At 49.0% G+C, this 25755-nt stretch overlaps 1 protein-coding gene across 1 annotated transcript; it reads left to right on the top strand.

The window, feature by feature from the left end:
- Positions 1-805: 805 nt before the first annotated feature.
- SNX32 (sorting nexin 32) lies at positions 806-24501 on the top strand. Its single transcript, XM_050756743.1, has 13 exons — positions 806-1316; positions 20288-20392; positions 20747-20857; positions 20977-21098; positions 21251-21374; positions 21565-21669; positions 21869-21974; positions 22140-22215; positions 22451-22490; positions 23270-23356; positions 23435-23594; positions 23674-23759; positions 24076-24501. The coding sequence occupies exons 1-13, from the start codon at positions 1281-1283 to the stop codon at positions 24127-24129; spliced, it is 1212 nt and encodes a 403-aa protein (XP_050612700.1). The 5' UTR covers positions 806-1280; the 3' UTR covers positions 24130-24501.
- Positions 24502-25755: the final 1254 nt, after the last annotated feature.

The raw sequence follows: 25755 nt of genomic DNA, 5'->3' as shown, positions 1-25755 counted from the left end.
TCTCCCCCGGACACCAGCTTCTCACTACTAGACCTCAGCTTCTCTACACTTGATCTCATCTTGTCTACACTCGACCTCAACTCCTCATTCTGCCCCAGTTTATATCCACTGGATCTCAAGTCCTCTCCAGTGGTCCCTACCTTCTCCCCAGCAGACCTCAACCTCTCTTCAAACCCAGACCCCTTCATAGGCCCTGCTGTCATCCCTGCACTCTTAGATTTAGCCCTTATTTCGTGTTTGACCTCTTGCTTTCCCCAAATCTCCCTTGGGCTGTCTTTCCCCAAATCTACTGAAGCATGTGATGCACTTGCTCCATGGTGCAGCAGCTTCACATCCGTCCTTTCCTGACTCGGGCCTGACTTCCCTTTCAAGACCGTCTTTTCCACATCTTCCAGTCTCCAGTACTCAGACTCCAGCTTCGGTTTTTGAGTGTTTCTACTCAGGAGCTCCACTCTTTTCCCAATCACCATAAGCTCGTTCCAAGGTTCCCAGGTTTTCTCTCGCAGCAACGGCACCCCCTTGCAGCCCCGCTCCATTGGCGACCGTCCGTGGACCGCGGCCTCGCTTGGGGCGCCCCGGCCGCGGGCCTTGTGGAGCCCCCTAGTCCTCCTAGGCTGCTTACCCCGCCGCTCCCTCCCGCCCAAGGGCGGAAACCTTAACAGACCCCCCTTCTCCACAGACACTGTCCCCTGCCCTCGCCCCTGGTCTACCACCCACATCCCCACCACTGCTCCCCATTTCCCGTCCCCACCCTGCCACCCTCACCCTCTTCCCCTTCCCCTTCCCCACTGCCTGGTGGGCGCCAAACTGGGCGAGTGCGCACGCGCAGGCCGCACGTGGCCGTTGGAAGGAGGGGCCCGGAACGGCGGCACAGGGTTGTGGGGGTTCAGTCCGCCGGGGACTGGAGGGAGACGCGGCACGCGGCCTCTGCGACCCTATGAGCTCTGACCCCAGCTCCCACACTGTAGCCTATCACCGGACCACTCTCCGTGCCGCGTGCCCCTTAAAAGCTGGGGCCTGGGACAAGAACGACAGACATTGCAGCCAATGGTGTCACGCACGGTGCCCCGGTAGCCAATCGAAAGGCGCGGCTGAGGGAAAGGCGGTGGGAACCGCCCCCGACTCCAGGCGACTCCTTGGCCGGGCGGGGGAGAGCGTCCTCGTCAGCTGAGAGCACACTCACTCGGTCGGTTCCTTGGGCGAGTTACGGGGACGACCTGCGGGAGCACGCAGGCAGTGGTCGGACGCTGAAGCCGTGTGTGCTGCAGCCCAGGAGAGCGATGGAGACGCATGCGGAGGCTGGGAAGGAGGGCAAGGTAGAGAAAGGATGAAGAACACCCCCACCCCCAGCCTCCCCTCTCTCCATGAGAGCCCGTGATGCCCAATCATGCGGTGGTGTGTGTATGTCTGTGTGTGTGGTTGGCTGTCTCTGTGTGTTTGTGTGTGTGTGTGTGTGTGTGTGTGTGTGTAGTCTGCATGTGTGTGTCTCTGTGTGTCTGTGTGTGTGTATGTCGATGTGTCTGCATATGTCTGTGTGTGTCTGTGTGTATCTGTGTATGTCTTTGTGTCTGTGTGTCTCTGTGTGTCTCTTTGTGTGTCTGTGTGTCTGCGTGTCTGTGTATGGCCTACGTGTGTCTGTGTGTGTGCACGTGTGCGTCCGTGTGGGTCTGTGTGTGTGTGCGCATGTCTGTCTGTCTCTGTGTGTGTCTGTGCATGTCTGTGTGTGTGTGTCTGCGTGTACTTGTCTGTGTGTGTCTGTGTCTGTGTATGGTATGCGTGTGTCTGTGTGTCTCTGTGTGTCTGTGTGTATGGTCTGTGTGTGTGCACGTGTGCATGTGTGTGTGTGTGTGCATGCATGTGTCTGTGTGTGTCTGCGCATGTCTGTGTCTCTTTGTGTCTGAGTGTGTGTGTGTCTGTGTATGGTCTGCGTGCATCTTTATGTCTGTGTGTGTGTCTCTGTGTGTATCTCTGTGGGTGTCTGTGTGTGTGTGTGTGTATGGTCTGCGTGTGTCTGTGTGTCTGTGTATTTCTGGATCTGTGTTTGCATGTGTCTGTGGGTGTCTCTGTGTGTCTGTGTGTGTTTGTGTCCGTGTGTCTCTGTGTATCTGTGTGTGTCTATGTCTGTGTGTCTGTGTGTTGGTGTGTCTGTGTATCTGTGTGTGTTTCTATATGTCTGTGTGTGCCTGTGTCTGTGTTTGTCTCGCGTGTCTGCGTGTGTGTGTGCCCATGTGTCTCTGTGTGTATGTGTGTGTCTGTGCAAGTGAGAGAAGGGAGACTTGAGCAAGGGAGTGGGTAGCCTCTGTGGCACCTGTGTGGGGACTGATGAGGATGCCAAGGGAAGCGGGGTTTTGCCTTTGTCCTGACAGATGGAAAGAGACCGTCACTGTCACTCTTACCCTCCCCAGGACCAACTCATGCTGGCTTGATGGGGGTAGGGGGTGGGAGGTGGGGGCGGGGAGAAGGGCAGGATGTTAGGGATTGAGCAGAGGCTGGCATCCTCTTCTCCTTTCCCAAGGCGAGAGAATCCTGTTCAGCCCTAATGGCTTCATTTGTGTTCTGAGTTCATATAATCATAAGACTATTTCTTCCTTTTGACTTCATTCAGCAAAGAGTTGAGTATCTACGTTGTGCCAAGGATGGTTAGAGCATGGAGAGGTGCACCCTTTTGGGAGATGGAGGCATATGCACAGTGGGCCATGGCTAAGGATGAGGATGGAGCAGCTGTGGTTCACCTTTGAGGCCCATCTCCCTCAAGCAGCTACCAAGCAGTGTAGGTCAGAGCAGAAATACTAAGGCAGCAGGAAGGAGGCTGGGGACTAGGGAACCTGCTGCACCAGTTAGCCAAACTGCATGTGTTTGGGTTCTGGGGCAAGTGGGAGAGGCTGCCTTGGGAGTGTCAGAGAAGCCAAGAAATGAGGAGCGAGGTTCAAGTGGTTTGGAGGGACAAGAGGGGCTGAGAGACACAAAGCATGGAACAGAATGGTCTGCTTCAATGTTTATCTATGTTCATCTTCATGGTTAAAGGAGTTAACATATATAAAATGCTTAGGGCATATATATGAAATGGTTAGAGTCGTGCCTAGCATATTGTAAGGGCCAACATAAGCGTTAGTCATTATATTATTATTACTGTTATATTATTATTGCTGTATGTTCTGAGGATGTGCTGAGCTATTGAACAGATGGATGCACCCCCCAGCCTTTGCAGGAGCCATACTCTCTGAAAGTTCACTACCAATACTTATCCTCTAGGTTAGGTATTGCCTTCTCTAAGATCTTCCTTTAAATATAGAGACATTAAAAGAATATATAAACAAAAATATAATAGAGGAGAAAATGAAATAATATAAAATACTAGCCAAGCATGGTGGCTCAAGCCTGTAATCGCAGCACTCTGGGAGGCCAAAGCAGGCAAATCACTTGCGGTCAGGAATTTGAGACTAGCCTGGCCAACATGGTGAAACCCCATCTCTACTAAAAATCCAGAAAATTGGCCAGACATAGTGGTGTGCGCCTGTAATCACAATTGCTTGGGAGTCTGAGACAGGAGAATCACTTGAACCCGGGAGGCAAAGGTTGCAGTGAAACGAGATCACGCCATTGAACTCCAGCCTGGGCAACAGATCGAGACTCTGTCTCAAAAATAAATAAATAAACCCAAAGGATTATAAATAATTCTACTATAAAGATACGTGCACACATATGTTTGTTGCAACACTACTTACAACAGGAAAGACTTGGAACCAACCCAAATGCCCATCAATGATAGACTGGATAAAGAAAATGTGGCACATATACACCATGGAATATTATGTAGCCATAAAAAAGAATGATATCATGTCCTTTCCAGGGACGTAGATGAATCTGGAAGCCATCATTCTCAGCACACTAATACAGGAACAGAAAACCAAATACCACATGTTCTTACTCATAAGTGGGAGTTGAATAATGAGAACACATGGACACAGGGAGGGGAACAACACACACTGGGGCCTGTGGGGGACTGAGGGGCAAGGGGAGGGACAGCATTAGGACAAATACCTAATACATGTGGGGCTTAAAATCTAGATGACGGGTTGATAGGTGCAGCAAACCACCATGGCATATGTATACCTATGTAACAAACCTGCACATTCTGTACATGTATCCCAGAACTTAAAGTTAAATTTAAAAAATAAAATAAAATAAATAAATAAAAGAAATAATATAAAATACTATTTAAATAATTCAAAAGAAGACAAGAAAGAAAAAATACAGGAATAAAAACAGATGGGACAAAGAGAAAGCAACAAGCAAGGTGACAAGTTGCTAGCCTGCTACATCAGTAATTACAATAATTATGAATGGACTAAATTCTCCAATATAAAAAAAACATCGTCAGATTGTATTTTGGAAAAAAAAACTAGAGTCTGTTAAAAGATACGTATTTTAAATATAAGGACACAGAAAGGTTGACATAAATGGGTGAGAGCTGGGCATAGTGATGCACACCTGTGGTCCCAGCTATGTGGGAGGCAGAGGTGGGAGAATTGCTTGAGCTCAGGATTGTTTGAGGTTACAGTGAGCTGTGATTGTGTCCCTGCACTCCAACCTGGGACACAGAGTAAGACCTTGTCTTTTTTTTTTTTTTTTTTTTTTTTTTTTTGAGACAGAGTCTCGCTCTGTCGCCCAGGCTGGAGTGCAGTGGCCAGATCTCAGCTCACTGCAAGCTCCGCCTCCCGGGTTCACGCCATTCTCCTGCCTCAGCCTCCCGAGTAGCTGGGACTACAGGCGCCCGCCACCTCGCCCGGCTAGTTTTTTGTATTTTTTTTAGTAGAGACGGGGTTTCACCGTGTTAGCCAGGATGGTCTCAATCTCCTGACCTCGTGATCCGCCCGTCTCGGCCTCCCAAAGTGCTGGGATTACAGGCTTGAGCCACCGCGCCCGGCCGACCTTGTCTTAAAAAAAAAAAAAAAAAAAGAAAAGGGTCAGGCCCAGTGGCTCACACCTGTAATCCCAGCACTTTGAGAGGTCAAGTTAGGCTGATCACTTGAGGTCAGGAGTTCGAGAGCAGCCTGGCCAACACAGTGGAACCCCATCTCTACTAAAAATACAAAAATTAGCTGGGCCTGGTGGCATGCACCTGTAATCCCTGCTACTCAGGAGGCTGAGGCAGGAGAATGTCTTGAGCCCAGGAGGTGGAGGTTCCAGTGAGCCAAAATCACGCCACTGCACTCCATCCTGGGCAACAGGGCAAGACTCTCTCTCTCAAAAAAGAAGAAAAAAGAAGAAGAAGAAGGAGGAGGAGGAGGAGGAGGAAAGAAGAGGAAGAAAGAAGAGGAAGAAAGAAGAGGAAGAAAGAAGAGGAAGAGGAAGAAGAAGAAGAAGAAAGAAGAAGAAGAAGGAAGAAGAAGAAGAAGAAGAAGAAGAAGAAGAAGAAGAAGAAGAAGAAGAAGAAGAAGAAGAAGAAGAAGAAGAAGAAGAAAGAAAGAAAGAGAGAGAGAGAGAGAAAAGAAAGAAAGAAAGAAAGAAAGAAAGAAAGAAAGAAAGAAAGAAAGAAAGAAAGAAAGAAAGAAAATACTAGAAATAAAGAAGGATGGCCGGGTGCAGTGGCTCATGCCTGTAATGCCAGCACTTTGAGAGGCCAAGGTGGGTAGATCACCTGAGGTCAGGAGTTTGAGACCAGCCTGGCCAACGTGGTGAAGCCCTGTCTCTACTAAAAATACAAAAATTAGCCAGGCGTTGTGGCAGGCACCTGTAATCCCAGCTACTCGGGAGGCTGAGGCAGGAGAATCACTGGAACCTGGGATGCAGAGGTTACAGTGAGTCAACATCACGCCATTTCACTCCAGCCTGGGTGATGAGAGTGAAACTCTGTCAAAGGAAGGAAAGAAGGAAGGAAGGAAGGAAGGAAGGAAGGGAGGGAGGGAGGGAGGGAGGGAGGGAGGGGAGGGGAGAGGAGGGGAGGGAGGAAGGAAGGAAGGAAGGGAGGAAGAAAAGGGAAATAAAGAGGGACATTTTGGCCAGGGGCGGTGGCTCAAGCCTGTAATCCCAGCACTTTGGGAGGCTGAGATGGGCAGATCACGAGGTCAGGAGATCGAGACCATCCTGGCTAACACGGTGAAACCCCATCTCTACTAAAAAAAATTCAAAAAACTAGCTGGGTGAGGTGGTGGGCTCCTGTAGTCCCAGCTACTCGGGAGGCTGAGGCAGGAGAATGGCATAAACCAGGGAGGCGGAGCTTGCAGTGAGCTGAGATCCGGCCACTGCACTCCAGCCTGGGCAACAGAGTGAGACTCCATCTCAAAAAATAAATAAAATAAAATAAAAAGGGACATTTTATAATGATGAAAGATTTCATTCCACAGAAAAATAATCCTAAATTTATATGAACCTAATAATATAGCATCAAAATATGCAAAATAAAAGATGACAGAACTAAAAGGAATAATAGGCAAACCTACAATTAAATAGTAAGTAATTGTATTTTTTTTTTAGAAATGGGGTCTTTTATGTTGGCCAAGCTGGTCTCCAATTCCTAAGTTCAAGTGATCCTCCCACCTTGGCCTCCCAAAGTGCTAGAATTATAGGCATGAGTCACCATGCCCAGCCCAGTTAGAAATTTTAACACAATTCTCAACAACTGTTACAACAAGCAGACAAAAATATCAGTAAGGATTTAGAAGATTTAAATAACATGATTAATCAACTTGATCTAATTGACTTATGTAGAGCTGTGTACCCAACAACTGCAGAAAATATATTGTTTCAAATGCACGTGAAACATTTACCAAAATAAATGATACCTTGAGCTATAATGCAAGTGTAAATAAATTTTAAAAGACTGAAATCATATAGATTGTACACTCTGACCCAGAATTAATGTGGAATCAAAACAAAAACATAACTAGATTCCAAACTATTGGAAATTAAGCAACATGCTTCTAGATAACCCATAGGTCAAAGAAGAAATTATAATGGAAATTAGAAAATATTTTTAAATTGATGATTATAAAAATATGACATATCAAAACTCATAAGATACACAGTTTCCAGAGGGAGATGTATACCACTACATGCATATTTTAGAAAAGAAGAAAGCCGGCTGGGTGCGGTGGCTCATGCCTATAATCCCAACCCTTTGGGAGGCTGAGGCGGGCGGATCACGAGGTCAGGAGATCGACACCATCCTGGCTAACACAGTGAAACCCCATCTCTATTAAAAATATAAAAACTTAGCCGGGCATGGTGGCGGGCGCCTGTAGTCCCAGCAACTCGGGAGGCTGAGGCAGGAGAATGGCATGAACTTGGGAGGCGGAGCTTGCAGCAAGCTGAGATCTCAGCACTGCACTCCAGCCTGGGCGACAGAGCAAGACTCCGTCTCAAAAAAAAAAAAAGAAAAAGAAAAGAAGAAAGCCTTGAGTATACGACACTAAAGAAAATAAGTAATTATTATTATTATTATTTTTTTTTTGAGAGGGAGTCTTACTTCCTTGCCCAGGCTGGAGTGCAGTTGTGTAATTTCAACTCATTGCAACCTCCACCTCCCAAGTTTAAGCGATTCTCTTGCCTCAGTCTCCCAAGTAGCTGAACTACAGCTGTGCGCCACACCACACCTGGCTAATTTTTTTGTATTTTTAGTAGAGACAGTGTTTCACCATGTTGGCCAGGCTGGTCTTGAACTCCTGACCTTAGCTGATCCATTAGCCTCGGCCTCCCAAAGTGCTGGGATTATAGCGTGAGCCACCGCATCCAGCTGGAAAATAAGTAACTAAAAAAAAAAAATTTTGGCCGGGCGTGGTGGATCATGCCTGTAATTCCAGCACTTTAAGAAGCTGAGGTGGGCCTGGTGCAGTGGCTCACGCCTGTAATCCCAGCACTTTGGGAGGCTGAGGTGGGCAGATCACAAGGTCAGGAGATTGAGACCATCCTGGCTAACATGGTGAAACCCCATGTCTACTAAAAATACAAAAAATTAGCCAGGCGTGGTGGCGGGCACCTGTAGTCCCAGCTATTTGGGAGGCTGAGGCAGGAGAATGGCGTGAACCCGGGAGGCAGAGCTCGCAGTGAGTAGAGATCGCGCCACTGCACTCCAGCCTGGGAGACAGAGCGAGATCTCTGTCTCCAAAAAAAAAAAAAAAGAAGCAGCAGCTGAGGCTCAGGTGGATCATCTGAGGTCAGGACTAGCCTGGCCACCACGGTGAAACACCGTCTCTATTAAAAATACAAAAAAAGGCCGGGCGCGGTGGCTCAAGCCTGTAATCCCAGCACTTTGGGAGGCCGAGACGGGCGGATCACGAGGTCAGGAGATCGAGACCATCCTGGCTAACACGGTGAAACCCCGTCTCTACTAAAAAAAATACAAAAAACTAGCCGGGCGAGGTGGCGGGCGCCTGTAGTCCCAGCTACTCGGGAGGCTGAGGCAGGAGAATGGCGTAAACCCAGGAGGCGGAGCTTGCAATGAGCTGAGATCCGGCCACTGCACTCCAGCCTGGGCGACAGAGCGAGACTCCGTCTCGGGAAAAAAAAAAAAAAAAAAAAATGGCCAGGCACGGTGGCTCATGCCTGTAATCCCAGCACTTTGGGAGGCCAAGACGGTCGGATCACAAGGTCAGGAGATCGAGACCATCCTGGCGAACATGGTGAAACCCCGTCTCTACTAAAAATACAAAAAATTATCTGGGCGTGGTGGCAGGCTCCTGTAGTCCCAGCTTCTCAGGAGGCTGAGGCAGGAGAATGGTGTGAACCCGGGAAACGACGGAGCTTGCAGTGAGCGGAGATCGCGCCACTGCACTCCAGCCTGGGAGACAGAGCGAGACTCTGTATTAAAAAAAAAAAAAAAAAATTAGCTGGGCGTGGTGGCACACGCCTGTAGTCCCAGCTACTCTAGAGGCTGAGGCAGGAGAATCGCTTGAACCTGGGTGGTGGAGGTTGCAGTAAGCCGAAATTGTGCCACTGCACTCCAGCTTAGGCAACAGAGTGAGACTCTGTCTCCAAAAAAAAAAAAAAAAAATTAAAGAAAACAAGAAAGGCTGAGAAATTAATGATACATTCATTCTCAACAAGTCAGAAAAAGAAGAGCAAGTTAAACCCTAAGAAAATAGAAGAATAAGAGGATAAGCACACAAATCAACAAAGGCCGGTTGTAGTGTCTCACGCCTGTAATCCCAGCCCTTTGGGAGGCCAATGTGAAAAGGGGAGGATCACTTGAGAGTAGGAGTTTGAGACCAGCCAGGGCAACATAGTGAGACCTCCTCTCTACTAAACAAACAAACCAAAAAAAAAAAAAAAAAAAGAAGAAGTCAACAAATAGAAAATAAACATACCAATAGGGAAAATAAATCAATAATGCCAAAAGTGGTTTTATGAAAATGTTAATAAAATTAATAAACTAGCAAGACTGACAAAAGAGAGATTGAGAGAGCAGGAGAGAGATGGAGAGGAAGGAGAAGAATACTAATTACCATTCTCAGGAATTATAAAGGCGACATCACTAGAAATACTACAGACAAAAAAAGGAGTAGATATGAACAAGTTTTTGGCAAACAAATTAGGTAATTTAGATGCAATGGACAAATTTATTGAAAAAGGCAACTTACCAAACCTGAAGCAAGAATAGAAAATCTATGTAGTCCTATACATATTATAGACATTTAATCTGTAATTTAAAATATTTCCAAAAATATCTTTCTAGCACAAATAAAATCACATGTAAATTCTTCAAAACATTACGGGGGAAAATATCATTTTTATATAAATTATTCCAAAAAACAGAAGGCACAGTTTCTGTCTTATTTTAGGAGGACAGCATAACCTTGATACTAATATCTGTCAAGAGGAGATACAGATGGTGAGGATTGCACAACAATGTGAATGCACTTAATGCCACTGAATTGTGTGCTTAAGAATGGTTAGGCCGGGCGCGGTGGCTCAAGCCTGTAATCCCAGCACTTTGGGAGGCCGAGACGGGCGGATCACGAGGTCAGGAGATCGAGACCATCCTGGCTAACACAATGAAACCCCGTCTCTACTAAAAATACAAAAAAATTAGCCGGGCGAGGTGGTGGGCGCCTGTAGTCCCAGCTACTCCGGAGGCTGAGGCAGGAGAATGGCGTAAACCCGGGAGGCGGAGCTTGCAGTGAGCCGAGATAGCGCCACTGCACTCCAGCCTGGGCGACAGAACGAGACTCCGTCTCAAAAAAAAAAAAAAAAAAAAAAAAAAAAAAGAATGGTTAAAATGGGGCCGGGCACGGTGGCTCACACCTGTAATCCCAACATTTTGGGAGGTTGAAGCAGGTGGATCACCTGAGGTCAGGAGTTCAAGACCAGCCTGGCCAACATGCGAAACCCCATCTCTACTAAAAATACAAAAATTAGCTGGGCATGGTGGCGGGTGCCTGTAATACCAGCTACTCTGCAGGCTGAGGCACGAGAATCACTTGAACCCAGGAGGCAGAGGTTGCAGTGAGCCAAGATTGTACCACTGCACTCTAGTTGGGCAACAGAGTGAGGATCCGTCTCAAAAAAAAAAAAAAAATGATTAAAATGGTAAATTTTATATTATGTATATTTTATCACAATAAAAAAATTGTTAGGAACATTACAAGAAAGGAAAAATACACGTTAATGTCTCTCATGAACATAGATGCAAAAATCATAAAATATCAAGTTGCAGCTGGGGGCCAGGCATAGTGGCTCATGATTATAATCCTAGCACTTTGGGAGGCTGAAGCAGGAGGATTGCTTGAACCCCGGAGTTCAAGACCAGCCTGGGCAACATAGAGAGACCCCCATCTCTACAGAAAAATTGAGAATTAGCCAGGTGTTGGCCGGGCGTGGTGGCTCATGCCTGTAATCCCAGCACTTTGGGAGGCCAAGGCAGGTAGATCATGAGGTCAGGAGATCGAGACCATCCTGGCTAACACGGTGAAACCCCGTCTCTACTAAAAATACAAAAAATTAGCTGGGTGTGGTGGCGGGCGCCTGTAGTCCCAGCTACTCGGGAGGCTGAGGCAGGAGAATGGCGTGAACCTGGGAGGCAGAGTTTGCAGTGAGCCGAGATCGTGCCACTGCGCTCCAGCGTGGGTGACAGAGTGAGACTCTGTCTCAAAAAAAAAAAAAAAAAAAAAAATTAGCCAGGCATGGTGGCACATGCCTGTAGTCCCAGCTCCTTGGAAGGCTGAGGCAGGAGGATCACTTGAGCTCAGCAGGTTGAGGCTGCAATGAGCTGTGATCATAAACACTGCACTCTAGCCTGGGCAACAGAGTGAGACTCTTTCTCAAAAATTAAAAAAAGAAAAAGGTTGAGGCTGGCCACAGTGGCTCATGCTTATAGTCCCAGCACTTTGGAAGACTGAGGCAGGAAGATTGCTTGAGCCCTGGAGTTTGAGCCTACGGTGAACCATAATCACACCACTGCACTCCAGCCTGGGTGACAGAGCAAGACCCTGTCTCAAAAAAAAAAAAAATTATCAAGCTGAATAAGCAATATACAAAAGGATAACACTTCATGAACAAGGCCTTCTTCCAGGAATGCAAGGTAGTTTAACATTTGCAAATCAATCAAATGAAATTCAGCACATAAACAGATGACAAGAACATCCATATGATTATCTCAATCAAGGGAAAAACGATTGATAAAAATCAATACTCTCATCAAATTAGGCATAGCAGGGAGTTCCATTAAGCTTCATTAAGATACCCTTGATTAAAAAATATATATCTAAAAACACTTTGGGGTTAAATTTTAAATGCAGTCCCTCTGAGATTAGGAACATGTCATCATATCATCACTTCTACATTGTACTGGAGGTCCTGGCGAGTATAATAAGGTGGTAAAAAGAAATAAAGGTTGGAAAGGAAGAACTAAAACTGTCATCATTTTAGATTATAGGACTATATATGTAGGAAATCCAAAAGAACTGGCCAGGAAGGTGGCTCAGACCTGTAATCCCTGCACTTTGGGAGGCCTAAGTTAGGAGATCTCTTGAGCCCAGGAGTTCGAGACAAACCTGGGCAACATAGTGAGACCCTATCTCTACGAAAAATACAAAAATTATCCAGGCATGGTGGCAGATGCCTGTAGTCCCAGCTACTCAGGAGGCTGAAGTGGGAGGATCCCTTGAGCCTGGAAGTTCAAGGCTGCCATGAGCCAAGGTGGCATTACCACACTCCATCCTGGATGACAGAGCAAGACCCTGTCTCAAAAAAAAAAAAAAAAGGATCCACAAACAATTAAATTAATAAGTGAGTGAGTTCAGCAAGATAGTTAAAAAATTTATTAAAATTAACAAGTAAATTTGCGTGGACACAAAGTAAATATATAAAAATGTATGATTTTTTTTCTTTTGTTCTTCCTTTTTTTTTGAGATGGAGTTTCACTCTTGTCACCCAGGCTGGAGTGCAATGGGGCGATCTCGGCTTACCACAACCTCTGCCTCCGGGTTCAAGGGTTTTTCCTGCCTCAGCCTCCTGAGTAGCTGGGATTACAAGCGCCCCCCCACCACACTTGGCTAATTTTTGTGTTTTTAGTAGAGACGGGGTTTCACCATGTTGACCTGGCTGGTCTCAAACTCCTGACCTCAGGTGATCCACCAGCCTTGGCTTCCCAAAGTGCATGAGCCACCTCGCCCGGCCTTTTTCCCTTTCTTCTTTTTTTTTTTTTTTTTTTTTTTGTTTTTTTTGTTTTGAGGCAGGGACCCGCACTGTCATCCAGGCTGGAGTGCAGTGGTGTGATGGTGTGATCATGGCTCACTGCAGCCTTGACCTTCTGGGCTCAAGTGATCCTCCTGCCTCAGCCTCCTAAGTAGCTGGGACTACATGTCTTTGCCACCACACCAGGCTAATTTTTGTATTTTTTTGTAGACATGGGGTTTCGCCATGTTGCCCTGGTTGGCCTTGAACTCCTTGGCTCAAGTGATTCTCCTGCCTCAGCCTTCCAAAGTGCTGGGTTCACAGGCATGAGCCACCATGCCCAGCCTATTGTTTTTCTGTATACAATTAGAAGATGAAACTTTTAAAAATATAATTTAAAAAGCAAAGAAAGGGCACCTATAATCCCAGCTGCTTGGGAGGCTGAGGCAGGAGAATCGCTTGAACCCAGGAGGCAGAGGTTGCAGTGAGTCGAGACCATGCCATCGCACTCTGGCCTGGGCAACAAGAACAAGACTCTGTCTCAAAAAAAAAATAAATAAAATAAAAATAAAAAGCAAAGAAAAAAGAGAATCATCAAATACCTAGGAATAAATCTCACAGAAGACATGCAAGACCTTTACACAGAAAACTACAAAACATTAAAGATGACCTAAATCATTGGAAAGATATTACATGTTTTTAGATTGGAAGATTAAAAATTATAAATTATAAAATTACAAAGAGATCTAGTCTTCCCAGATTGATCTATATATTTGATATAATCACAATCAAAATCCCAGTACGTTTTTTAGGGGTAGAAATTAACAAGCAGAATATCTGTAGAAATGTAAAGGACTTATTTTTTTTTTTTTTTTTTTGAGACGGAGTCTTGCTCTGTCGCCCAGGCTGGGGTGCAGTGGCCGGATCTCAGCTCACTGGAAGCTCCGCCTCCCAGGTTTACGCCATTCTCCTACCTCAGCCTCCCGAGTAGCTGGGACTACAGGCGCCCGCCAACCCGCCCGGCTAGTTTTTTTGCATTTTTTAGTGGAGACGGGGTTTCACCGTGTTAGCGAGGATGGTCTCGATCTCCTGACCTTGTGATCCGCCCGTCTCGGCCTCCCAAAGTGCTGGGATTACAGGCTTGAGCCACCGCGCCCGGCCATGTAAAGGACTTATAATAGCCAAAATTATTTTGAAAAGAAAGGATAAAGTTGGAGGCTTTGCACTATGTGATTTCAAGTCTCGCCTGTCAGGTTACGGTAATCAAGACAGTGAGATATTATCATAAGGATAAACATTTAGAGCAATGGAACATAGCAGAGAGTCCAAAGAGTGACACTCTTTTTTTTTTTTTTTTTTTTTTTTTTGAGACGGAGTCTCATGCTGTCACCCAGGCTAGATTGCAGTGGCAAGATCTTGGCTGACTGCAAGCTCCACCTCCCGGGTTCATGCCATTCTCCTGCCTCAGCCTCCCGAGTAGCTGTCCCTACAGGCACCCGCCACCGCACCTGGCTAATTTTTTTTTTGTATTTTTAGTAGAGACGAGGTTTCACCGTGTTAGCCAGGATGGTCTCAATCTCCTGATCTCGTGATCCATCCACCTCAGCCTTCCAAAGTGCTGGGATTACAGGCATGAGCCACCGCACCCGGCCTGTCACTTTTAATAGGTCAATTGATATGTGTACACCAAAGCAATTCAATAGCAAAAGGAAAATGTTTATAACAAATAGTGCTCAAATAGCTGGCCACATGGCACAATGAATCACAACCCATACCTCACACTGCATATTCAAAACAAATTGAAAATCGCCAGGCGTGGTGGCTCATGCCTGTAATCCCAGCACTTTGGGAGGTTGAGGCAGGTGGATCATATGAGGTCAGGAGTTTGAGACCAGCCTGGCCAACATGGTGAAACCCCATCTCTACTAAAAATACAAAAATTAGCCAGGCGTGTGGCGCACACCTGTAATCCCAGCTACTTGGGAGGCTGAGGCAAGAGAATCGTGTGAACCCAGGAGGCGGAGGCTGCAGTGAGCCAAGATCACGCCACTGCACTCCAGCCTGGGTGACAAAGCGAGACTCCATCTCAATAAATTAAAATTAGGCCAGGCACAGTGGCTGATGCCTGTAATCCCAGCACTTTGGAAGAACAAGGCAGGTGGATCGCCTGACGTCAGGAGTTCGAGACCAGCCTGGCCAACATAGTGAAACTCCATCTCTACTAAAAATACAAAAATGAGCTGGGCATGGTGGTGGGCACCTGTAATCTGAGCTACTCAGGAGGCTGAGGCAGGAGAATTGCTTGAACCTGGGAGGCCGAGGTTGCAATGAACTGAGATCGGCCATTGCACTCTAGCCTGAGCAACAAGAGTGAAACTCCATCTCAAAAAAAAGAAAGAAAGAAAGAAAGAAAGAAATTAAAATTAAAATGAAGAGAATGAATTGAAAATAGATCATAGCCAGGTGGGGTGGCTCACACATGTAATACCAGCACTTTGGGAGGCCAAGGAGGGTGGATCACTTGAGGTCAGGAGTTTGAGACCAGCCTGGCCAAAAGAGTGAAACCCCATCTCTACTAAAAATTCAGAAATTAGCTGGGCGTTGTGGCGGGCGCCTGTAATCGCAGCTACTCAGGAGGCTGAGGCAAGAGAATCATTTGCACTCCAGCCTGGGCGACAGAGCAAGACCCTGTCTCAAAAAAAAAAAGAAAAAAGAAAATGGATTATAGACTCAAGTGTAAGCTTAAACTGTAATACCTCTAGAAAAATAAATAGAATATCTTCATGACCTTGGGGTAGGCAAAGATTTCTTCAACAGGACATAAAAAGCCTTAACCATAGAAATAAAGGACTCTTATGTTGAGCTTGTAACATTTGAACCATTAAGAGAGTCAAAGGCAAACTATAGACTAGGAAAAGATACTGACAAAACGTATAATCAACAATGGACTTGTCCCCAGGAACTGAGTTCCTACAAATTACTGAAAAACAGATAATCTGATCTTTCAAAGAGGTGGCTGGAAAGAATCAGAGAACTGAACAGGCACTTTACAAAAGAAGATATGCAGATGACTGATAAATACAGAAAATGCCGCTCAACATCATTCCTCACCAGGTAATACCAGTTACACTCCCATGCACAATTACCATGCCTTGACTAACAGGGTGGAAGTAAAAAAGACTAACAATTCCGAGCCGTCACAGTGGTTTGTGCCCAGACTGATCTGTATATTCGATGCAATCACAATAAAAATCCCAGTACGTTTTTTAGGGGTAGAAATTAACAAGCCGAGTATGTGTAGAAATATAAAGGACCTATAATTGCTAAAATGATTTTGAAAAAAAAGAATAAAGGTGGAGGCCTTACACTGTCTGATTTCCAGTCTCACCTGTCAGATTACAGTAATCAGGCCAGTGAGATATTATCATAAGGACAAACATAGACCAATGGAACAGAGAGTCCAAAGTTTATCATACTTAATCGGTCAATTGATACGTGTACACAAAAGCAACTCTCAGCTACTCCAGAGGATTGCCTGAGCCCAGTTCAAGGCCAGCCTGGACAACACTAGTGGGACCCCATTTCTTTAAAAAAAAAAAAAAGAGAGAGCGAGAGAAAGATAAAATGACTAACAACTCTTAAGTATTGGCAAGGATGTAGTGCAACTGGAACTTTCATACACAGTGCTGCTGGCAGTGTACATTGGTTTAGTCACCTTAGAAAATTGTTTGGCAGTATTTACTAAAGTGTTTTAAACATATAATATGCCTTCCCTGTGAACAAGCACTTCTCATACCCAACAGAAATGGGGACTTAGGTCAAAAGTCCTCAAAAGATGGCTGGATGCGGTGGCTTACACCTGTAATGCTAGCGCTTTGGGAGGCCGAAGCAGGCGAATCACTTGAGGTCAGGAGTTCAAGAGCAGCCTGGCCAACATGGCAAAACCCCATCTCTACTAAATTACAAAAATTATCTAGGCATGGTGGCAGGCGCCTGTAACCCCAGCTACTCAGGAGGCTGAGGAGAATCACTTGAACCTGGGAGGTGGAGGTTGCCGTGAGCTAAGATCGCGTCACTACACTCCAGCCTGGGTGACAGAGCGAGACTCTGTCTCAATAAATAATTAAATAAATAAATAAATAAATAAAGTCGGCCGGGCGCGGTGGCTTACGCCTATAATCCCAACACCTTGGGAGGCCGAGGCGGGTGGATCACCTGAGGTCAGGAGTTTGAGACCAGCCTGGCTAACGTAATGAAACCTTGTTTCTACTAAAAATGCAAAAAATTAGCCAGGCATGGTGGCGCGTGTTTGTAATCCCAGCTACTCGGGAAGCTGAGGCAGGAGAATTGCTTGAACCCAGGAGGCGGAGGTTGCAGTGAGCTGAGATCTCGCCGTTGCACTCCAGCCTGGGTAACAAGAGCAAAACTCCGTCTCAAAAAAAAAAAAAAAGAATTGTTCATGGCAGCTTTATTCATAATAGCCAAAAACTTGAAATAATCCAAATGATAATCAACAGTAGATACATGCATTATGATATAATCATGTAATGAAATAAGACACAGCAATGAAAACAACTACTTCTCCACTCAACAACATAGAGAGAGCTCTCTAAAGAACAGGGGCACAAAAGAATACACAATGCATAACTGCATTTCTGTGAAGTTCAAGAATAGGCAGGCCAGAATAGGCTGGGTTCAGTGGCTCACACCTGTAATCCCAGCTCTTTGGGCGGCCAAGGCGGGTGGATCACCTGAGGTCAGGAGTTCAAGACCAGCCTGGCCAACATGGTGAAACCCCGTCTCTGCTAAAATACAAAAATTAGCTGGAAGTGGTGGTGTGCGCCTGTAATCCCAGCTACTCAGGAGGCTGAAGCAGGAGAATCCCATGAGCCTGGGTGGTAGAGGTTGCAGTGAGTTGAGATCACGTCACTGCACTCCAACCTGGGTGACAGAGTGAGACTTCGTCTCAAAAAAAAGAATAGGCCAGGCCTGGCCGGGCGCGGTGGCTCACGCCTGTAATCCCAGCTCTCAGGGAGGCAGAGGCGGGAGGATAGCTTGAGCCCAGGAGTTCAAGACCTGCCTGGGTAATATAGCAAGACCCCGTTCTCCACAAAAGGGAAAAAAAAAAAAAGACAAGAATAGGCCAGGCTGGGCACGGTGGCTCACGCCTGTAATCCCAGCACTTTGGGAGGTGGAGGCAGGCAGATCACCTGAGGTCAGGAGTTCGAGACCAGCCTCAACATGGAGAAACCCCATGTCTACTAAAAATACAAAATTAGCCAGGCGTGGTGGTGGATGCCTGTAATCCCAGCTACTCGGGAGGCTGAGGCAGGAGAATTGCTTGAACCGGGGAGGCCGAGGTTGCAGTGAGCCAAGATTGCACCATTGCACTCCAGCCTGGGGAACAAGAGCGAAACTCCATTTCAAAAAAAAAAAAAAAAAATTAGCTTTAGTTTTTTTTGTTTTTGTTTTTTTTGTTTTCTTTAGACAGTTCCTCACTCTGTCACCTAGGTTGGAGTGCAATGGCAAGATCCTGGCTCACTGCAGCCTGCACCTCCCAAGCTCAGTCTTCCCACCTCAGCCCCCCAAGTAGCTGGAACCATAGGCATGTGCCACCACGCCCAGCTAATTTTTAAAGTTTTTTTGTGGAGGTGGGCGTTGAAGGGTGTCTCACCATGTTGCCCAGGCTGGTCTCAGACTCGTGGGCTCGAGCAAAATTTAGGTGGGAGTGGTGGCACACGCCTGTAATCCCAGCTACTCAGGAGGCTGAGGCAAGAGAATCTCTTGAACTCGGGAGGCAGAGTTTGCAGTGAGCCGAGATCACAGCACCGCACTGGGTGACAGAGCAAGACACTATCAAAAAAAAAAGAGGGAGAAACCATGTAGAGATAACCCTGTAAACAGTGACCAGTGACCTCAGGGTCAATTCCTTCATGCCGGACAGCCAGGCGGAGGGGACAGATACAGGGATCTCCATCCGGGAAGGAGACATCACTAGACCAGCTGCAGATGGGCCACCATCAGGCAAGGTCTTGCCTGTTTCTGGACCCACATATCACCAAGCCCCATCTCAGGGACCATCTCCAAAGTGTGCCAAAATCAGAGACAGGAGAGAGTGAGGAGGCCTCCAGATTGAGAGGTGGGACAGGTGCCTCTTGTATACTGGTGAGCAATGCTGAAAGGCAGAGTGATTCTTAAGCCTCTTCTCTTCCCCCTAATATCACTTGGCACTATGGTGTGGACACAGTAGGTATTCAATAAATGCATGTTGCTTCCGGCCCTTTGGGAGGCTGAGGTGGGAGGATTGCTTGAGCCCAGGAGTTTGAGACCAGCCTGGGCAACAGAGCAAGACCCTGTTTCTAAAAAAAAAAAAAAAAAAACACAAAAAAAACTTGGCATGGTGGTATATGCCTGTAGTCCCAGGTACCTGGGAGGCAGAGGCAGGAGGATCACTTGAGCCCAGGAGTTGGAGGCTGCAGTGAGCTATGATGGCACCACTGCATTACAGCCTGAGTGACAGAGCGAGACCCTATCTCAAAAATAAATAAATACATATTGAATAAGTCAATGCAAGAATGAGCTAGTAGCTTGGTGTCTTGTTGATCTTTTCACTTGAAGAAATACACGTGCTTTGCATGTAAGCTGTTGCCTCTTGGCATCAAAAGTAGTAAATGGAATGGTTTTGGCAACCCCCCCCAAAAGAGGTGAAAATGTCTCACCCAACTCACTTGAAGCCCTGGTTAAGGGATGCCTGAGTAGCCGACTGGGGAAGGGGTGGGCAAGTAACTGAGAAAGTACATGGGGTTGAGAAAGTACATGGGGTTTTAAGAAACTGGGTTTTGCTGGGCACAGTGGCTCATGCCTGTAATCCCAGGACTTTGGGAGGCCGAGGCAGGTGGATCACTTGAGGTCAGGAGTTTGAGACCAGCCTGACCAACATGGTGAAACCCCATCTCTACTAAAAATACAAAAGTTAGCTGGGCATGGTGGTGCACGCCTGTGGTCCCAGCTATTTGGGAGGCTGAGGCAGGAGAATCGCTTGAACCCGGGAGATGGAGGTTGCAGTGAGCGGAGATCGCTCCACTGCACTCCAGCCTGGGCAGCGTAAGATTCCGTCTAAAAAAAACAAGCAAACAAACAAAAACAACAACTGGGTTTCGACCTGGCACCGTCGCTTCGCAGCTGCATAACCTTAGACAATTTACTTCCCCTCACGGCACTGCACTCCAACCTGGGTGACAGAGCAAGACACTATCAAAAAAAAAAAAAGAGGGAGAAACCATGTAGAGATAACCCTGTAAACAGTGACCAGTGACCTCAGGGTCAATTCCTTCATGCCGGACAGCCAGGCGGAGGGGACAGATGCAGGGATCTCCATCCGGGAAGGAGACATCACTAGACCAGCTGCAAATGGGCCGCCATCGCTGGTTGTCTCAGCTTCAATATCTGTCAAATGGGAAGCTTTCTGCCTGCCTCCAAGGATGGGAGGGTTAAAATGTTTTGGCAGTTGCAAAGCTCAGGTCAGTGCCTTATCAGGACCCCTCTCTGGTGACCTGGGGCATTGCTGAAGCAGTGCTGCTAAAGAGGGTTCTGCAGGTGGACCAGAAGGCCTGCAGGGTGAGGAAGGGCAAAGGGGCCATGCTCAGCTAGGCCAGAGACCTCCCCTCCTCCGCAGCCTTCCTGTGCATCGGTGGATCTGCAGGGAGACAGCTCCTTACAGGTGGAGATCTCTGACGCAGTGAGTGAGCGGGACAAGGTGAAATTCACTGTTCAAACCAAGGTGAGGCAATGCGGGGCTCGAGGAAAGGTCCTGGTGGCTGCCCGCAGGAGGCATCCCCCAGGGGTGGTAGGCACGTGCCAACACAGCCTGTGGGCACTGTTCCTCCACCTGGCACTTGCCCTCAGCCCTTCCTGGAAAGCAAGCATCTTAACTAGGCTCTGGGTGCCTCTTCCTGAGGCCCCGAGTCCTAATCATCCCCATCCACGATTCTAAATGAAATCACGCACACCTGAGCTCTAACTTGGTCCTCCCTGGGATGTGGGATGAGGGGGGCCCAAAAGTGGGTGCCCAGGAGACTTGCTGAGGCAGGGCTTGGGGCAGAGAGGGTACCTCAGACGGCCTTCCTGCTTCCAGAGCTGCCTCCCTCACTTCGCCCAGACCGAGTTCTCAGTCGTGCGGCAGCACGAGGAGTTCATCTGGCTGCATGACGCCTACGTGGAGAACGAGGAGTACGCCGGCCTCATCGTGAGGAGGGGCCGGGCAGGGGCTGGGAGGGACAGGCAGAGCACTTGGGTGAGGACCAAAGGCTATGGCGGCCGTCTCGGCAGTGAGAGGTCTCCTAGCTCCATCCCTCCTTTGAGCAGATCCCCCCAGCCCCTCCGAGGCCAGACTTTGAGGCTTCAAGGGAAAAGCTACAGAAATTGGGCGAGGGGGACAGCTCTGTCACTCGGGAAGAGTTTGCCAAGATGAAGCAGGAGCTGGAAGCGTGAGTGCCCCCTCCTTTCCCAGCCCTCCCCAGCTATCTTCGCCAGCTATCCCCCCATGAATGTCTAGAGACCCTGACCTCTGACCCCAGAAAGGGGGCAGGCAGGATGATGGGGGCTGAGGAGGGCCTGTGAGCTGCTGCCGCTCTCGCAGGGAGTACCTGGCCATCTTTAAGAAGACAGTTGCGATGCACGAAGTCTTTCTACAGCGCCTGGCGGCCCACCCCACCCTGCGTCGAGACCACAACTTCTTTGTGTTTTTGGAATATGGACAGGATGTGAGCTGGGCCGAATCCCTGGCCCTGGGGCCGGAGTCTAGCTTGGGTGGGGAGGCACCCAGGGGTGGCAGGGCTGGAGAAGGGGCCCCAGTGGGCCCCAGCCTGTGTCACAGCTCTGTGAGTGGCTTGTGACTCGGCATGGGAGGTGAGAACGCCCACCCCAGCATCATACCCTCCCTGTGTGCCTCAGCTGAGTGTCCGGGGGAAGAACAGGAAGGAGCTCCTCGGAGGGTTTCTGAGGAATATCGTGAAGTCTGCGGATGAAGCCCTCATCACGGGCATGTCAGGGCTCAAGGTAACCCCTGGAGCTCCTCTCCAGATTCAATCCAGCACCTCAAGTCCACAGTACGGATTGAGGCTCAGGCTGGGTGTGGGAAGGAAGCCACTGGTGGGGCCTGGCCTGGATTGGAAGGAGATTTTGCCAACCCTGCGTGCCTGTGCTGCCAAGCTCCTTGGTGACCCAGTGTAAATGGGGTCCTGCCTGGCTCCCTTAGGAGGTGGATGACTTCTTTGAGCATGAGAGGACCTTCCTGTTGGAGTATCACACCCGTATCCGAGATGCCTGCCTGCGGGCCGACCGCGTCATGCGTGCCCACAAGTGTACGCAAGGTCCAAGGGGTCCTGGATCCCACAGCCCCTCTCCCCAGTGGTTCAACTCCTTGGGGGAGAGAAGAGAGCAGGGCATGCCTTGTTTGTCTGTGGCCACAGGCACCAGGGCTTGACGTGCAGATGTAGGGGCTCTGATGGGGGCTGTTCCCCCAACAGGCCTGGCAGATGATTATATCCCTATCTCAGCTGCGCTGAGCAGTCTGGGAACACAGGAAGTCAACCAGCTAAGGACGTGAGGACTCCCTCCACCCCTACCCTCTCCCTATGCCTGTAATACCATGTCTTCCCATGAGGGGTCACTCTGTAGATGTCTACTGTCAGCTCTAGGTGGGAGGTGTAGGCTCTCCTGTTGGGGGAGGGTGTTGGGAGGGAAAGGCGAGAGGGAGACTCTCAAGGAGGGGCTGAGACAGATAGGCTTTGGGCTGTTCCTCAGCCCCCTACCCTAACTCCTCCCTACTACTTCCTAGGAGCTTCCTCAAATTGGCAGAGCTCTTTGAAAGGCTGAGGGTGAGTACTGCCTTCTGTGCTCAAAAGCTTTCCTGGTGATCTTTGCAGGGAAGATGAGTCCTGGCAGAGGGAAGAGCTCCAGGATCATCCTGGGTTCAGTGATAACTTGGGCCCAGTGGCAAGTTGGGCTCACACTCCAGACTAGTTTAACGAGAGCTGGGCTGAAGACAAGGATCCAGCTTCGTGTGTGTGTGAGGGGGGTGCGCACGCGTGTACATGCGTGTGTGCAGCAGGGGAGAGTTGGGAGGCACAAGGATGTGCCCAAATCTCTGGCAGGCTGCACCCAGCTGCCAGCACACTGCCTGGGTACACACATCCCCCACTCTTCCCCAAGAAGTCACTGGAGTGTTGCTGTCTTCCTAAAACGTCTATTGGACTGCATCTCTTCCCTGCTCAAGGCCCTTCAGAGACCCTGCCCCTTCTGGAAGCTCCCAAAGTCCTGAGCTTCCACTTTCAGCCTCTTGTGCTCCAGCCACTGCCTCCCTTCCCTGCTTTGCCCAGGTGCCCTCCCTGAACTAAAGGTTCCCTGAACACATAGCCGCGTTTGCACAGCTGCCAAGCCCTCGGCTCCCTGTCTGGCTCTTACTTAGTCCCTGAGATCCAGATTAGATCCCACTTCCTCTGTGAAGCCTTCCCTGGCCTGTGCCCCTCAACACCAGGCCTGACCTGGAACAGTTACCTAAGGCCTCTTTGCTGGATATTTACATGAAACGGTGCCTCCCGCCCCTTAGCTGCCCCTCTGACAAGCTCCCTTCCCAGTGCCCACCTTTCTGATGCAGAAGCTGGAGGGCCGAGTGGCTTCCGACGAGGACCTGAAGCTGTCAGACATGCTGAGGTATTACATGCGCGACTCACAGGCAGCAAAGGTGAGAGGCAGCCCCAGAGCAACGCTCAGGCCTGGAAGCCAGGACAGGGAAGCAGTGACCCTGTGCCCGTGGTCCTAGGACCTGCTGTACCGGCGGCTGCGGGCACTGGCCGACTACGAGAATGCCAACAAGGCGCTGGACAAGGCGCGCACCAGGAACCGGGAGGTCCGCCCCGCCGAGAGCCACCAGCAGCTGTGCTGCCAACGCTTCGAGCGCCTCTCCGACTCCGCCAAGCAAGGTGAGCCCGCAGCCCCCCGGCCCCAGCCTGGGGCCACATGCCCTGCCCAGGTTCCCATGCCTCTTCCCCTCCTCTCCAGAGCTCATGGACTTCAAGTCCCGCCGGGTCTCCTCTTTTCGAAAGAATCTCATTGAGCTGGCAGAGCTGGAGCTCAAACACGCCAAGGTGAGCCCTCCCACCTCCCTCCCTCCCCCAGGCACCAGGGTGTGCGTGCACGTGTCAATGTGCACACGTGTATGTGCATATGTGGGTGTCTGCATGTACATGCGTGCGTGTGTGGATGAGAGCAGCCTCAGCTAAAGCTTGGGGTCATGCTTCCCTGGCTCACGACCCATGCCTTCTCGGTAGGAAGACCCAATTAACAGCAACTGTTATTGCACAGAGCAGGGGTGTGGGGAGCAAGGGGCTATCTACAGTGCAGAAAGAATGGCAGCCTGACTCAAGGAGCAGAGTACTTCAAGGACCTGTTTCTCCTCTGCAGGCCAGCACCCTAATTCTCCGGAACACCCTTGTCGCCCTAAAGGGGGAGCCTTAGAGCAGCCAGAGCTCAGCCAGACCCTGCTCTGGGATCTCCAGTGACCAGGGTATCCCAGACCCCTCTCTCTGGCAAGATGTCTCCTTCTCTAGCACAGTGCCACTAGCCACACCCTCACTCTGCCCCACATCCTCCCAGGGAAAGCGCAAACCCCCTACCACTACCACCACCAAAGGTGCCAGGCCCTGCAAGACACAGGGCAGCATAGGCATCATGATTGGCCACAGGTCAGCAGAGCCCCAGGGACCCCGACACCCCTCCCCAGGAAGCTGAGGAACAGCCTCCTCTCTCACCCAGGGCCTTGAAGGAATCATAGCTCTCTTGATCCCAGCCTGTTCTCCTTCACAAATAAAAACCCTGGTTTTGTAGCAAGGAGGCCTATTGTCCTTGCTTTCCTTCCCACAGCTCAAGGGTCCACCAGGTACACCTTCTGCCAAGGCAGTATGATCAGATCCTGGGGACACCAAGGAGGGTACCCCGCAGTATCCTCAGCCCTCTCTCCAGTGACAGCAAGCTCCTGTGGGAAGGCGCGACACCCAGAAGTTGGGATGCAGGAACCCCAGAAGTGTCTTCCAGGTTTGCCCCCACCCCCATAAACCCTAGCACAAGAATGAATTGCAAGTTCTCCACACGTTATTTCCTAACCACAAAAGGGATCTAGCCCTTCCTCCCAGAACCACTCACAAGCTCCTGAGAGGTAAGGAGCCAACTGTAACACCAGGCGGCCTCTTCCCTTCTCGGCTCAGTTAATTAGGGAGGAGATATAGATGCCCCATTACCACTCCCAATTCACCTCACCCTAGGGCCAGATTTCTTGGATGTCTTTGCCTGCTGGACAGGTGAAAGCCCAAAGTACAGGCTGGAAACAACCCATAGCAATGCTGGCAAAAGGCTCAGGGTACCGGCAACACCCTTTTGGTTAAACATAGGGAGGCGGTGCTCAAGACACCTGGGTCTGAAGTCCTGGGCTCCACCTGGCTGGCCCCACCCTGAAAGGACTCCACCCACATCTAGAGGAGGTCAAAGGCTCAACTTGGACTGACTCACAGCAACCACTGAACCTGACCCTCATAAACCTGAGTCAGCCATGCAGGGAAGACAGCAAACCAAACCGACCCTTTAAGCTACCTGTGACTTGCCTATCAGCCCACACCTAGGAAGGGACAGAAAAGACTATCAGATGGACCTCACTGCCCATCCAGGCAAGGCTACAGAGCACCCAGTTCAGGCATAAACCACTTCCGCTGGAACACCCCTGTGGCCAGCACCACTCCTTAAACAGCCAGTCCAGTGTCGATCACAGCCCCACCAACAGAATAATGGTGACCATCAGAAAGGTGTCTCAGCCAATCACTGGAGCCAGATAAGGGTGTGCAGGGACTGGTTGGGTATGGGATACAGAGAAGAGAGATAGCACCATTCTCCCAGTGCACCCCCCCGCCAAAGTCTCCTGGGCCCCAACCTTGAAATACACATCCCATTAATGAGCCTTTTTATTATTGTCTTTTTTAATCGAAGGTCCCTTACTGGTCCTGCTTCCATGAGTAGCAGTGACCAGGGGAAAAGGGAGAGGAACCAGCCGGCACAGGGAGGGGTCATCTCCACAACATTCCATTTATACACAGA

This window comes from Macaca thibetana, chromosome 14 (assembly GCF_024542745.1).
Source record: "Macaca thibetana thibetana isolate TM-01 chromosome 14, ASM2454274v1, whole genome shotgun sequence".
Lineage (NCBI taxonomy): Eukaryota > Metazoa > Chordata > Mammalia > Primates > Cercopithecidae > Macaca > Macaca thibetana.
The sequence above is the reverse complement of the archived record's forward strand: the minus strand, read 5'-3'. Positions and strand labels throughout refer to the sequence as shown.